Source organism: Megalobrama amblycephala, linkage group LG7 (genome assembly GCF_018812025.1).
Source record: "Megalobrama amblycephala isolate DHTTF-2021 linkage group LG7, ASM1881202v1, whole genome shotgun sequence".
NCBI classification, from domain to species: domain Eukaryota; kingdom Metazoa; phylum Chordata; class Actinopteri; order Cypriniformes; family Xenocyprididae; genus Megalobrama; species Megalobrama amblycephala.
In genome coordinates this window covers 46,898,620-46,913,921 of record NC_063050.1, presented here as the reverse complement: position 1 = coordinate 46,913,921, position 15,302 = coordinate 46,898,620, and the positions used below count along the sequence as shown (strand labels likewise).

The following is a 15,302-nucleotide window of genomic DNA, read 5'->3' as shown; positions in this document are numbered from 1 at the left end:
TGTCCCCTTGCACTAACCCTACCCCTAAACACTTTTAACAATTTTTTAATTAAAAAAACTCCAAACATTTGTGTCCTCATAAACAATATATACAAGAACACATACACACAAAATGCCAATTTAAAGCCTAAATTGCAAAAAAATACATATAATTGTGATATATTAGGAATTGCAGTTAAATTTAGTAATAACAATAATAACTAATTAATATTTTATTTCTGTAACTTGACTAAGCAGGACATTATAAGAGGGTCCCTATATGTATTATACTGTACCTCTCTAGGTGGGTCCTAACATAAGAAAAGTTTGTGAACCTCTGCTCTAAAGAGTTGGAAGTGTTCAAGGTACCTTTAATGCAAAACAGCTACACATGCATGAAGCCAATAAAACCCAATGTCATCCTTGTTTATAATGGAAAACCATATTATTATATCACATTGAATATAAATATTCATATTAGTTTTTGCACTCATGGAAGTAATGTTTAAAGAGGTACTAGTCCAAAAAGCTAGATAACCATGGCACAATTATTAATTAAAAAGCTTTTTTTTTTTTTTTTTTTTTTTTTTTGTCTCACAGCTACATACAAAAAGTTACGATATCTCTCCTACACGTTCAGCATAAGCCTTCCTCAGGGAGAGTCACATGACAGCTGATAGCTGATGATGTGATTTACTGAATAAATAATATTACTGTTACCTGTGAAAAGTTTCTGTGTTACTCTCCAACATTGGTCATTGTTTAGGGTATACTTGAAAACTTCATACTTTGTAGGTCTCAGACTTTGTTGGATTAATGCATTTGCAGATTGTTCAAGAGAAAGGGAAGTATTTATTAATTAATTAATAATTAATTAATCTATCTATCTATCTATCTATCTATCTATCTATTTACTTACTTACTTACTTACTTACTTACTTATTATTATTATTATTATTATTATTATTATTAATGGGTTAGTCCAACCAAAAATTGAAATGTCATAGTTTACTAAACTTCATGTTGTGCCAAAACCCAAACAGTTAAGGAAGTTCTACTTTGTACCATAAATATAATGTTGAATAGTAACTCATTAACTAGATTTTTGAAGGTAAATGCCCCTTGCCCTTTAAAGATTTTTAAATGAACCTTCACTCATATGCAGTATATTTAAATATCTGTTGGCAAGAAATGGCAAAGACAAAGGCTGTGCTTGTCGTTGGATGACGGACTCCTTTCAACAAACGTTAACCTGGTTGATTTTCCATTATACACAATGATGGGTGAGAAAAATTTTTTCTCTCTCTTTGATTATTGAATAATTTTGGATGGAGTGTGTATTGTGATTCATGTTTATATTGCTGTGAAATATTAGAATTTTCCTTAAGCAAATAAATATGGGTCCTGTGTAAATTAAGGATGTCGATATTTTTTTGTTGTTGTTGTTTGTTTGTTTTTGGAGTTAATGCAATTAATTTAACATTTTTATATGCTGGAATTTGCCTCTATATTTCCTCTATAGATTCAATTTCATTGAATACCGTTTCTTTTAAAAGTAAGAAAACAAGAATGATATACTGTATCTTAACCATAACTATTTAAATTTACAAATACTGTAATTTAGCACAGTAAGCATATTTTTACTTACTATAGAATTGTAAATTTTCTTTCCTTCCTTTGCGATAGGTACTATGAATGGACAGGATTTTCATGTGCTTGGGCCAATCATGCTAACCCTTCTGCTGATGACTGTCCCAGTTGTTCAAAGCGGGAAGGTTCTTGTCTTTCCTGTGGATTGCAGTCATTGGGTCAACATGAACATCTTGGTTGAAGCACTTCATGCCAAAGGTCACAATGTTACAGTCATTCGGATGGCAGACAGCTGGTACATCAAAGAATTCTCTCCTCACTACACATCAATCAATCTCAAGTCTAATGGAGGATTTGGTGAAGAATTCCTGGAGATGTTTGCATCCAGACTTATGGAGATTCTGAGGGAGGGTTCGATCTGGGCTCGTCTGAAGCTGGAGATAGATTCGTGGCAAAATTTTTTAGGGATGCTTGAAGTAGAAAACAAGATGATAATCGACATGTTTGAAGACCAGCAGATAATGGAGTCTTTAAAAGATGCCAAATATGATTTGATTCTTACAGATCCAGTCAAGTTTGGAGGCGTTCTGTTGAGTCATTATCTCAAACTGCCCATTGTCTACAATGTCCGTTGGACTGTTTACAGTGAGGCTCATTTTACAATAGCTCCTTCTCCACTTTCTTATGTTCCTGCTCTAATGGTGGAGTTATCAGACCGCATGAATTTCTTGGAAAGAGTGAAGAATGTTTTGATGTACATCATAACTGAAACACAAATTGCTTTTATGATTGCTCCAACTTATAATGCACTTTGCGAACGGTTCATTGGCCCAGGAACATCCTACCTTTCTTTAATTCAAAGTGCTGATCTGTGGCTCCATAGAGTTGATTTTGTTTTTGAATTCCCGCGTCCCACTATGCCAAACATCGTTTACATGGGAGGTTTTCAGTGCAAGCCATCAAAACCTCTTCCACAAGATCTGGAGGACTTTGTGCAGAGCTCTGGAGAGCATGGTGTCATCATCATGTCTCTGGGCACTGTCATTAGTCAGCTTCCTGATGATGTGGCAGAGGCAATTGCTGAAGCTTTTGCAGAACTTCCACAGAAGATCATCTGGAGGTACAAAGGGAAGAGACCATCTGCTCTAGGGAACAACACCTTAATGATGGACTGGATGCCTCAGAATGATCTTCTGGGTCATCCGAAGACCAGAGCCTTTGTGGCACACGGAGGAACCAATGGAATTCAAGAAGCCATCTACCACGGGGTACCAATCATTGGGTTTGGGCTGATTTTTGACCAGCCTGATAATCTTGCAAAGATGAGAGTAAAGGGTGTAGCCAAGACTGTAGACTTTGCCACAGTGGATAAGGACTCCTTCCTTAAAACTGTCAAAGAGGTCCTTTATGAGCCCTCTTATCGGGAGAACATGCAGAGGCTCTCAAGGCTTCACAAGGACGTCCCAGTGAAGCCTCTGGACAACGCCATCTTCTGGATTGAGTTTGTTATGAGGCACAAAGGTGCCGCTCATTTGCGCACAGAGTCGTACAAAATGCCCTGGTACTCTTATCACTCTGTTGATGTCATGCTGTTCCTGCTTTCTGCTGTGGCACTCATAATCATGACTATATATGCAGTTATCAGGTATTTCTGCTGCAGAATATGCATGAGAAAAACAAAAAACAAACTTGAATGAATGTTGTTTTTATAATTATTATTATTATTATTTATTTTTTGCAAATTAAATTAATTCAACAATATGTTTTCAATTTGGTGGGTTACACACTACAAATCCTGTAACAAATCTGTACATTAGAATGTATATGAAACACTTTCTTTATTGTTTCTTTATACTGTACCTCTCTAGGTGGGTCCTAACATGAAAAAAGTTTGTGAACCTCTGCTTTAAAGAGTTGGAAGTGTTCAAGGTACCTTTAATGCAAAACAGCTACACATGCATGAAGCCAATAAACCCAATGTCATCCTTGTTTATAATGGAAAACCATATTATTATATCACATTGAATATAAATATTCACATTAGTTGTTGCATTCATGAAAGTAATGTTTAAAGAGGTAGCCTACTAACTAGTCCAGAAAGCTAGATAACCATGGCACTCTTATTCATTATAAAGCACCTTTTGTCTCACAGCTACAAAAATGTATTTTTTCTTTTCAACAATATGTAACAACACTGAAGTAAAGTTGGTTGCAACTTCCGGTTCAATGGTGTCAGTGTTATGTCTGTTTTGAGTTTGTTTTTGATTCCCTTTGTGTGCCTGCCTGTTTGTCTCCTTGGTTACAGATTAATTAGTGTCTTCAGTTCAGGTGTGTCTTGTTAATTTAGGGTGCTATCACACTGGGCTCGTTTGCTGCGGTTCGAGCCCGGGTGCGATTGTTCCCGGTGCCCCCCGCAGCGTTGGTCTGGTTTCACAATCAACTTGATTCTATCGAACCCTGGTGCGTTTGCGTTCATCTAACGTCATCACAAACGTGTACCGTGCATGACAGAAAACAGAACGCTGGTCAGTAAATTGTGTTTTGAATTATTTTGGTGCTATTACGAGAGCCTTATCCCAAGATGTCCGCCATTACGAGAGTCTCATCCCAAGATGGCCGGCATTCCAGCGCCTCGTCCCAAGATGGCCGCCATGCCTGAGTCCTCAGCCTTAATGGCCACACATGGAAATGAGAACCTGCGGAGGACCCATGGTTAATTGACTTTTGGTCAGAGCCAATACCAGCCCCTGACCAGAGTCCAGCGATGGCTCCAGTCCCTGAGTCTGCTCCAGAGTCCACTCCAGCTGTATTTTTATTTATTAGTTTTTTTTGTTAGTGGGTCAATACAACCAAATACAATACAACCAATTGAATTGTCATAATTTACTCAACTTTATGTGGTGCCAAAACCCAAACAGTAAAGGGAGTTCTAGTTTGTACCGTAAATGTAATGTTGAATAGTAATTAATTAACTAGATCTTTAAAAGTAATGATCTTTGATCTTTGAAAGATTGTTAAACAAACCTTCACTCACATATACTGTATAAATAGATGTTGGCATGCATATCAAGGACAAAGGCTGCGCTTATGGTTGGATGACTTGAACTCCATTTAACAAAGTTAACCTGGTAGATTTTCGATTATACACGATGACAGGTGAGAATTTTTATTTTCTCTTAAAAAGATGCAGTTTCTCTTACTGTGATTCATGTTTACATTGCAGTGTAATATTTGAATGTTTTCCTAAGCAAATAAATATAGGTCCTGTATAAATTATATGGGGTTAGATTCTCGCTTGTGTTTGTGTTCTTAAAGGGTTAGTTCACCCAAAAATGAAAATTCTGTCATTTATTACTTACCCTCATGCCGTTCCACACCCGTAAAACCTCCGTTAATCTTCGGAACACAAATTATTATTAATATTATAAAGCAATGAGAATATTTTTGGTGCGCCAAAAAAACAAAACAAAATAACGACTTATTTAGTGATGGCCGATTTCAAAGCAATGCTTCAGGAAGCTTCGGAGCGTAATGAATCAGTGTGTCGAATCATGATTCAGATCGCGTGTCAAACTGCCAATGGCTGAAATCACGTGACTTTGGCGCTCCGAACAGCAGATTCAATACACTGATTCATTTGTGCTCCGATGCTTCCTGAAGCAGTGTTTTGAAATCAATAAGTCGTTAATAAACAAGTCCTTATTTTGTTCTATTGGCGCTCCAAAAATATTCTCATCGCTTTATAATATTAATATTGAACCACTGTACTCACATGAACCGATTTATATATGTTTTTAGTACCTTTATGGATCTTGAGAGAGGAAGTGTCATTGCTCCCTATGGAGGCCTCACGGAGCCATCGGATTTCAACTAAAATATCTTAATTTGTGTTCCGAAGATTAACGGAGGTTTTACGGGTGTGGAACGGCATGAGGGTAAGTAATAAATGACAGAATTTTCATTTTTGTGTGAACTAACCCTTTAAAATTAGTTTTTCTTGCTTTTATTACTCTGTAGTTTGTGCTCTCTTACATTTTCTGCTCATATTTTACTCTTTTGTACACTTGTGCTGTTTTTCTCTTTGCTCTTCTTTCCATGTTCCACTCTTGCATTTCCAAATGTTGCAGTTCGAGTTTCATGTAAATTAGGCCAGGCTTAAGCATCAACATTGGTCCACTAGTTCTAGATTGACAGCTCCTCCTCTAGTCAATCAATCAAAGAGAGGGAGATGACTTCACTTCAATGCAACTCATGGCTACTGATGCTCACACTCGTACAGGGGAAGATAACCGTCACAGCTGGGGTAAAATCTTTCTGTGGCAGGACACGTTATACTGTATATGTGCCTTCAACTCGACCTGTCACCTGTATATACGTCTACCTGGACGATCTTTTATTGTTAAATTCACCATCCTAACGACAACCTGTCACAGTTGTGCCTGTCTGATGATTAATCTATGTTCACCTATTCACCTTTAATGCACCAACCACTGGACCTGGCACCGTGAAACGCAACTGCCACTATGCAGTGGCCTCACAACGTCACGATTATGTGTGCCAGCCTCGTCTATTCCTGTTATATTACTGTTAGATATTTTTAGTATTTATACAATTATAATAATAATATACGCTTGCTTGTTGTCGCTTCAATTCCTGTCTTTTGCACAAGAGAATATAACAAATGAAACCTACCTTACTAATATATTTATATGAGTTACAGTTAAAGTAAGATATGCCATTGCAATTGTTTAGATCACTGTATATTGCTCGTAATAGTAAACTGCCTGCATATTTTGTCATGTATTGTTTTCCTGTAAACAGATTTATAGATTTTGTCTTTCATGTACAGTATGTCATTGACAAAGGTGAATTTTATCACATTTTAGTACCTAGATTATAAAATTATAAAGTTAAGCAATAGCCTATCACACCAGCAAGAGTGTTTTCCCCAATATTAGAGCGATTGCAAATGTTTATTGAGCTGTTGTATAAATCAGTATAGCAATAAGTTAATTTTGAGTGTCTTTTTGCACTATTTTGATGAAAGGAGTATCAAAAGAAGCCACAGCAGAACAGCGTTGCATGTCTCTGAGCAGCACAGCAGTGTTTCATAAATGAATTCCTTATTTGAACAAGACGCTTAAATGAAAGACTCACTCATAAAGACAGTAATTTTTCGCCACCTACTGGCCATTTAAATTAATATTTCTATAACATGGATGGGCAAGTGCAGAGTTTAGCTTCAACCCTAATCAAACACACCTTAACTAGCTAATCAGTGTCTTCAGAATTATTAATACTATAGACGGGTGAGTTTTTTTTTTTTTTTTTTTAAATCAGGGTTTGAGCTAAACTCTGCAGGACACTCCAGAATTGATGTTGCCTATCCCTGATCTATAATTTTGTTTTTAAAGCTACCTAGTAACACTATCATAGTCAATGCAGAAATGATACATTCAGTCTAAGAAATAATTTACCACGTTACCTATGATCTTTAACAACAACACTGAAGAAGTATATTAGCTACAGTAGCCTTAGCATATTAGCATCATGAGCCAAGTAATATTTTAACACCAAATACCATATATTATGAACATAAAGATTAACAATCATGACTGCACAAAGAGGAATTATTTGTCCATACTTCAGATAACTTTACAGCTTGAAAGTCCTTGTAAAGTTTCTAATTAAACTGTTATCTTCCCCTGTACGAGTGTGAGCATCAGTAGCCATGAGTTGCATTGAAGTGATGCCATTTCCCTCTCTTCGATTGATTGGCTAGAGGAGGAGCTGTCAATCTAGAAATAGTGGACCAATGGTGATGCTTAAGCCCAACCTAATTTACATGAAACTCGAACTGCAACATTTGTGCAATATAATTTTTTAATGTTTAAAGGTGCCCAAGAATGCTTTTTCACAAGATGTAATATAAGTCTAAGGTGTCCCCTGAATGTGTCTGTGAAGTTTCAGCTCAAAATACCCCATAGATTTTTTTAAATTAATTTTTTAACTGCCTATTTTGGGGCATCATTAACTATGCACTGATTTTTTCAGCGCGCCGCCCCTTTAATTCGCGTGCTCCCTGCCACACGAGCTCTCGATTATATTACAGCACATTTACAAAGTTCACACAGCTAATATAACCCTCAAATGGATCTTTACAAGATGTTCGTCATGCATGCTGTATGCATGTGTCGGATTATGTGAGTAAAGTATTTACTTGGTTGTTTATATTTGATTCTCTATGAGTTTGAGGCTGTGCTCCGTGGCTAACGGCTAATGCTACACTGTTGGAGAGATTTATAAAGAATGAAGTTGTGTTTATGAATTATACAGACTGCAAGTGTTTAAAAATGAAAATAGCGACGGCTCTGGTCTCTGTGAATACAGTAATAAACAATGGTAACTTTAACAACATGCTAACAAAACATTTAGATAGACAATTTACAAATATCACTAAAAATATCATGTTATCATGGATCATGTCAGTTATTATTGCTCCATCTGCCATTTTCGCTGTTGTTCTTGCTTACCTAGTCTGATGATTCACCTGTGCAGATGCAGACGTTACTGGCTGCCCTTGTCTAATGCCTTTCATAATGTTGGGAACATGGGCTGGCATATGCAAATATTGGGGCGTACACCCTGACTGTTACGTAACAGTCGGTGTTATGTTGAGATCCGCGTGTTTTCCGGAAGTCTTTTAAACAAATGAGATTTACATAAGAAAGAGGAAGCAATGGAGTTTGAAACTCAATGTATGTCTTTTCCATGTACTGAACTCTTGTTATTCAACTATGCCAAGGTAAATTAAAATTTTGAATCTAGGGCACCTTTAAAGTTGATTCATGCTTGTTATTTTTTTAAACACGCTTTTATTTTTTCGATTCATGCTTATTATATTTTGATACGTGACCACGTTCTTTGCCATTCTGATCATTTTGCATTATTTTTTTAAAGTTGTAAGTTTTTAATGTGTTATATATTTTTACATGTGTTTTTAAATTTTTGATTCACGCTTATTATTTTTTGATCCGTGACTGCAATATTTTAGGCGGGAATCTAACCCCATAAAATTAGGGCTCTTCATATTTCATTATATATAGTTTAGTTTTTAAGAAAACAAGAATGATGTAATGTATCTAAACCATAATTATATAAATTTACAAATACTGTAATTTAGCACAGTAAGCATATTTTTACTTAATTTAGAAATGTATCTTTTCTGTCCTTCCTTTGTGATAGGTACTATGAATAGACAGGTTTTTCAGGTGCTTGGGCCAATCATGCTAACCCTCCTGCTGACGACTGTCCCAGTTGTTCAAAGCGGGAAGGTTCTTGTCTTTCCTGTGGATGGCAGTCATTGGGTCAACATGAACATCTTGATTGAAGCACTTCATGCCAAAGGTCACAATGTTACAGTCATTCGGATGGCAGACAGCTGGTACATCAAAGAATTCTCTCCTCACTACACATCCATCAATCTCAAGTCTGATGGAGGATTTAATGAAGAATTCTTCAAGATGTTTGCATCCAGTCTACTGGGAATACTGAGAAAGGGTTCAATCTGGGCTCGCCTGAAGCTGGAGATAGAAATGTGGCAAAGTTTTTTATGGATACTTGAAACAGAAAACAAGATGATCATAGACATGTTTGAAGACCAGCAGATAATGCAGTCAATAAAAGATGCCAAATATGATTTGATTCTTACAGATCCAGTCAGGTTTGGAGGGGTCATATTGGGTCATTATCTCAAACTGCCCATTGTCTACAATGTCCGTTGGACAGTTTACAGTGAGGCTCATTTTGCAATAGCTCCACTTTCTTATGTTCCTTCACCAATGCTGGAGTTATCAGACCGCATGAGTTTCTTGGAAAGAGCGAAAAATGTTGTGATGTACATCATTTCAGAAGTACAGCTAGCTATCATGATTAATCCAAATTTTAATGTACTTTGTGAACGCTTCATTGGCCCAGGAACATCCTACTTTACCTTAGTTCAGAGTGCTGATCTGTGGCTCCATAGAGTTGATTTTGTTTTTGAATTCCCGCGTCCCACTATGCCAAACATCGTCTACATGGGAGGTTTTCAGTGCAAGCCATCAAAGCCTCTTCCACAAGATCTGGAGGACTTTGTGCAGAGCTCTGGAGAGCATGGTGTCATCATCATGTCTTTGGGCACTCTCATTGGTCAGCTTCCTGATGATGTGGCAGAGGCAATTGCTGAAGCTTTTGCAGAACTTCCACAGAAGATCATCTGGAGGTACAAAGGAAAGAGACCATCTGCACTTGGGAACAACACCTTAATGATGGACTGGATGCCTCAGAATGATCTTCTGGGTCATCCTAAAACCAGAGTCTTTGTGGCACATGGAGGAACCAATGGAATTCAAGAAGCCATCTACCACGGGGTACCAACCATTGGATTTGGGCTGATTTTTGACCAGCCTAATAATCTTGCAAAGATGAGAGTAAAGGGTGTAGCCAAGAATGTAGACTTTGCCACAGTGGATAAGGAGTCCTTCCTTAAAACTGTCAAAGAGGTCCTTTATGAGCCCTCTTATCGGGAGAACATGCAGAGGCTCTCAAGGCTTCACAAGGACGTCCCAGTGAAGCCTCTGGACAATGCCATCTTCTGGATTGAGTTTGTAATGAGGCACAAAGGTGCCGCTCACTTGCGCACAGAGTCGTACAAAATGCCCTGGTACTCTTATCACTCTGTTGATGTCATGCTGTTCCTGCTTTCTGCTGTGTCACTCATAATCATGACCATATATATGGTTATCAAGTATTTCTGCTGCAGAATGAGAAAAACAAAAAACAAGCTACAATAATGAGGATTAAAATGTAATAGTGCAATGTAGCATTTGCCTTTCTTGCATTACTTTCCGACTTTCCGTTTTGTCAGAAAATACAATGAAATCTTTTAACCTTGCATTGTGTTATGTGAACATTATACAACATTTGGTCTATCTATCTATCTATCTATCTATCTATCTATCTATCTATCTATCTATCTATCTATCTATCTATCTATCTATCTATCTATCTATCTATCTATCTATCTATCTATCTATCTATCTATCTATCTATCCATCCATGTGGAAATATATTTAGGAAATAACAAATATTTTACTACCTGCTCAGTTAGCTGTAGTATGTGCATTTTTACAGTCTGTTATACCTTTTCTTTCCCAAAAGGCATTTTTGTCAATGGTAAACAAAAAAACGTATTTCATTACTTGACATATAAACATGTCTTATTCTGAAGAATGACACAAGCAGTAGTGACAGTTCCATTGGGGCAACCTGTGACTGGTAGATGGTGGTAGATGTCTCCAGTTTATGATTCACATCTATGACCTTTGTGTAAGCAGCCCAGAATAGGATATCATTTTAGATCCCCTAAAGCAGGCTTTTCTAGTACATCACTTCATATGTTTGTGTTTGTCTGTATACAAATGGTGGGATTTTTCTCATTTGCGTTGGCTCAGTTTTCATTGGACAATTTACTGACTTGATTTTGAACCATTAATTACAGTTTTTTACAATTGCTAGAACATTTCTCCGCACTAAGGTCACTTTTTTCAAAACTCTTCACACAGTTCTTCTAACCAATTTTCAACTTGGCACACCAGTTAATTTCACATTCAAAATGTACTAAAATTACCGAAACACTTCATACATGTCTCAAATCAAGTCTTTCGTCCACAACGCTAGCAAAGGTTTTCAACCAGCAAACACACTTTGTCAGTCATATAACAACCTAAAACAATTTTCACAATGATTTATTTTGTAAAATTTCTTCACAAAAGAAGAATGACACTCTCTACTGTTTATAATTCACTGCAGTTTATGTTACATGATCCTTATTTACATTTCAGTACCAAATTATTCCTAAGTTTCCCTTTTTGTATAGATGGTAATGAAATTGAAAGGCTAACATCTGTGTAGGTGTCCAGCTACATCTAATTGCCCTAATAGTATTTAAATTTTAGATTCAGAATATATTTCAATATGGTTTCACTATAGAAATTGCTGTCTTAAATTCAGCAATGTCTTAAGTTCACACCAAGAACAATAACTATAAGGATATCAATAAAGATATAGTTCTAAAAATCATTCTAAATATAAAAGAATAGCAGTGTCCACCCCACAGCTATAATAACGATACAGAGAAATGATATTGTTGGGATCACTTTCAGAACAATTTTTTTCCAGATGTTGAACGATAAAATACTTACAGCCAATCAGAATTCGGTGTAATGTAAGGGCTCGCACATTTAAAATGGCAGATGACATTGTGGAGAAGTTAATCGCCGAGGTCCAGAAAAAGCCACCACTGTTTGACAAGGCAAACCCCTTTTTCAAGGATACTTTAAAAAATGGATTATTGGAAAACAATAGGTCATACCCCCCAGAGTTTCAACAACATGCTCTTGCTTCCTCTGAAGTTGCAGTGAAAAGGCTAGGTGTTGTTTTATATTTTTCTATATTGACTTCGACAGCTAAATTCACTGTTAGATTAGATCGATTACACTAGCTATTCACTCGAAACATAGCATGCTGAGGACATCTGCTGGTTAAAGCCGTGTAAATGCAACAAGAACAGCAAAAACATGTTGTACATACTTATTTATCTGTATAGTTATCATTCTTAGTGTGAACAGGCCTTTATTCAGTTTCATGCTATGTTAAGTTTTTAAACTTAAGTTTAAGTTTTGAAACGATCATGTAAGCGTGCAAATTGGCCTGCCCTGAAGGTATGGAGTTTTGGTGTGTTTGTGTGTAAGTGAGAAAAGAATTCATCTCATTTGAATGACGTAGTCATTGAATGCATTTTGTGCCAAAGCAATAGAAGATAATCCACAATTTAGTCCACATATGATGTTGTGTTCACTGTGTGAAGAGTTTTGAAACAGTGACAAGTATTGAGGAAATGGTTCTAGTAATTACCAGTAAATGTTTTGAGTGAGTACTACATTTTGCAGACATGCAATAGAGTTGTGCTGTGATGTCCCATAAAACAATTACGTTTAGTAAATATTAAGAATGTTTAAAAAAAAAAATGAACCAAAGCAATTGAGAAAAACTAACGCTTTCTGCTATGCCATTAGGTGGTAACAACTAACTGTCTTTAACAGTGAATCATTCATTCAACCGATTTGTTCAAAGCGCTGATTTATTTAGGATTAGGAACGAACCAAAATGCTGTTTTAATGAGCAAGTCGTTGAATTATTCATTCAACCGATTCATTCAAAACACTGATTCGTTCAGGATGACACCTCTACATGTGTTGCACAGAGTTGGAGACTTGCAACAGTTCTGCAGAGCAAAATCAGACTTGCAACATTGTGTCTAAAATTGAAGTACTGTAGCTCAATATTAACTTATGATCTGTTGTGTAAAAGCAAAATCACATTCGCAATCATGGTGTTTTTGTGAATATCAGAACGTATAGGCACAAGGCATACAACGCTTTTGCAATTTGCTTGTGTAATATTGCTTGCTTATTACTTTAAAGGTTTAGTTCAAAAATGAAAATAATGTCATTTATTACTCACCCTCATGTCGTTCTACACCCGTAAGACCTTCGTTCATCTTCGGAACACAAATTAAGACATTTTTGATAAAGTGAGGCCTCTATTGCCAGCAAGTTAATTTATACTTTCAGTGCCCAGAAACTTATTAAAAACATATTTAAAACAGTTCATGTGAGTTCAGTGGTTCAACCTTAATATTATAAAGCGAAGAGAATACTTTCTGTGCGCTAAAAAAACAAAATAACGACTTTTCAACAATATCTAGTGATGGCCGATTTCAAAACACTGCTTCGAATCTTTTGTTTCGAATCAGCGGTTCGGATTGCGCGTCAAACTGCTGAAATCACGGGACTTTGGCGCTCCGAATCACTGATTCGAAACAAAAGATTTTGAATAAACTGTAGTGTTTCATTAGTTGGCAACCATTTATGCATGCAACACACCGACTAGATAGTCAACTTGCTTATTTGAATATCGCTCAAATAAATGCTATTTTCACTGTGTAAAAGTGATGCAATATGCATCAAATGGTTATTCATACTGTACATGACTGAAACTGCAAGAGAAAGCAATATAGATGTTGATGAGAAAACAAATAATCAACAACAATGGTTCTGTTCTCCACCAAAGTAATAGAACACATAAGCTCACCATATTCATGGAGTGAGCCAAACTTTTATATGCAGGGTTATTGGTAGTTTTACAGACTGTCTTACTCATCACACTAACCACTGGGCTGCATCTACATGAATTTCTGCTGCCAGATATCTGTGCACTATACACACACACATATACATACACAATCTGGAACGCGCATAATCTGTATGCGTGTTTGAAATTTTCCTGACTTCATGCTTTACAAAACACACAGCAGAACTTTCTGCTGCTTTAGTACTTTAATATGCTGCCGAGCTGCTAAAAATACAAGCGTAATTGAAAGCTTTTATCCGCGCAGATACACAAAGCATTTCTTCTTTTTTTTTGACATCAATATACAGTTTAACTGAGGTTTTAAAGAATATTCATCTAATGCAGTGGGTGTATGTGCAAGCATATTTTCTGTGTGTTGTTGTTTTCTATTTATTTTAAGGATTGTTTGGCATCATCTCCATTATCATTCACCTAGACAACATGCAGGCTATTTCTGGCATACATCAGAGAGGAAACGACAATGTCTGAACATCAGCAGTCTCAGGAGCAGTATGTATGTTTAGACATCATGATGATGATGTTCACACATTTTTATTATGCTACCTGATATATATATATATAAGGGCTACCATGACAAACCTTACAGCTGTTTCTGCCTACTACAGCTCATCAGCTCATATATGCTTACTTACTTACTTTTACTTAAAGGATTAGTTCACTTCAGAATTCAAATTTCCTGATAATTTACTCACCCCCATGTCATCCAAGAGGTGTATGTCTTTCTTTCTTCAGTCGAAAAGAAGGTTTTTGAGAAAAACGTTCCAGGATTTTTCTCCATATAGTGGACTTTTGATATAAATGCACTGCAAGTTATTTAACACACACATCTTATTATACACAGTATTTAGCATTCTAATTTCATGTTAATATGACCAAAACACTAAAGTACTCTAAAGCACAATGAAGCAAGATAACAGAAACCTTTTCATCATTTATCCAGGTTACCATGACAGCCCGAGGGTAGCAGCTCCTTCTCTCTGTGTGTGTGTGTGTGTGTGTGTGTGTGTATCTCAATGTCCTTCAAAGGGTGCTCTGTCCACTTAAATAGGACAAACTTCCTTTTTTCTCTCTCCCTTTTTTTTTCCTTGAGGGGCAGCACTTTCACCCCATTAGTCATTCTAAAAAATGAGGATGTGATATGCGTGAAAACTGGGCTAAAAAATCCGGACACATTAAAGTTTCTCCATGGCTTATATGTGCTTCTATTTTCAGAAACAAAGCTGCTGCACGGTGTGAAATGCTGCCCCCCAAAGGACGGCGTGCATTTGTTTATGTCCAGTCCCAGAGCTTTTGTACTATATATGTGTGTAAGATAGAGTAATCCAGAATATGGATACAGAGCATAAGGGTTTTTGATGAATACATTGAAGCAAGTAATTACAGCTACTCCCCACCCCGGCCCTAACCCCCCCTCAGATTTAAACCATGACACACACTCATGCAGAATGCTGGAAATGTCCTTCAGTCGTTCGTCACGC

The 15,302-nt window shown here is 36.7% G+C and overlaps 3 protein-coding genes across 6 annotated transcripts in view; 2 read left to right on the top strand and 1 right to left on the bottom strand.

The window, feature by feature from the left end:
* Nucleotides 1-15,302, bottom strand: part of elfn1b (extracellular leucine-rich repeat and fibronectin type III domain containing 1b) — a 136,574-nt gene that overhangs the window by 75,561 nt on the left and 45,711 nt on the right. The gene's annotated exons all lie outside the window — the stretch shown is intronic.
* On the top strand, nucleotides 219-3,782 carry LOC125272735 (UDP-glucuronosyltransferase 2C1-like). 2 transcript variants are annotated; one of them, XM_048197816.1, is made up of 3 exons: nucleotides 219-1,262; nucleotides 1,666-3,214; nucleotides 3,438-3,782. In XM_048197816.1, the coding sequence occupies exons 1-3, from the start codon at nucleotides 1,256-1,258 to the stop codon at nucleotides 3,451-3,453; spliced, it is 1,572 nt and encodes a 523-aa protein (XP_048053773.1). In that variant the 5' UTR covers nucleotides 219-1,255; the 3' UTR covers nucleotides 3,454-3,782. The 2 variants fall into 2 exon arrangements, with proteins under 2 accessions (XP_048053773.1, XP_048053772.1); XM_048197815.1 differs by having other exon boundaries at nucleotides 1,666-3,781.
* On the top strand, nucleotides 4,241-10,567 carry LOC125272740 (UDP-glucuronosyltransferase 2C1-like). Its single transcript, XM_048197829.1, has 2 exons — nucleotides 4,241-4,725; nucleotides 8,815-10,567. The coding sequence occupies exons 1-2, from the start codon at nucleotides 4,719-4,721 to the stop codon at nucleotides 10,401-10,403; spliced, it is 1,596 nt and encodes a 531-aa protein (XP_048053786.1). The 5' UTR covers nucleotides 4,241-4,718; the 3' UTR covers nucleotides 10,404-10,567.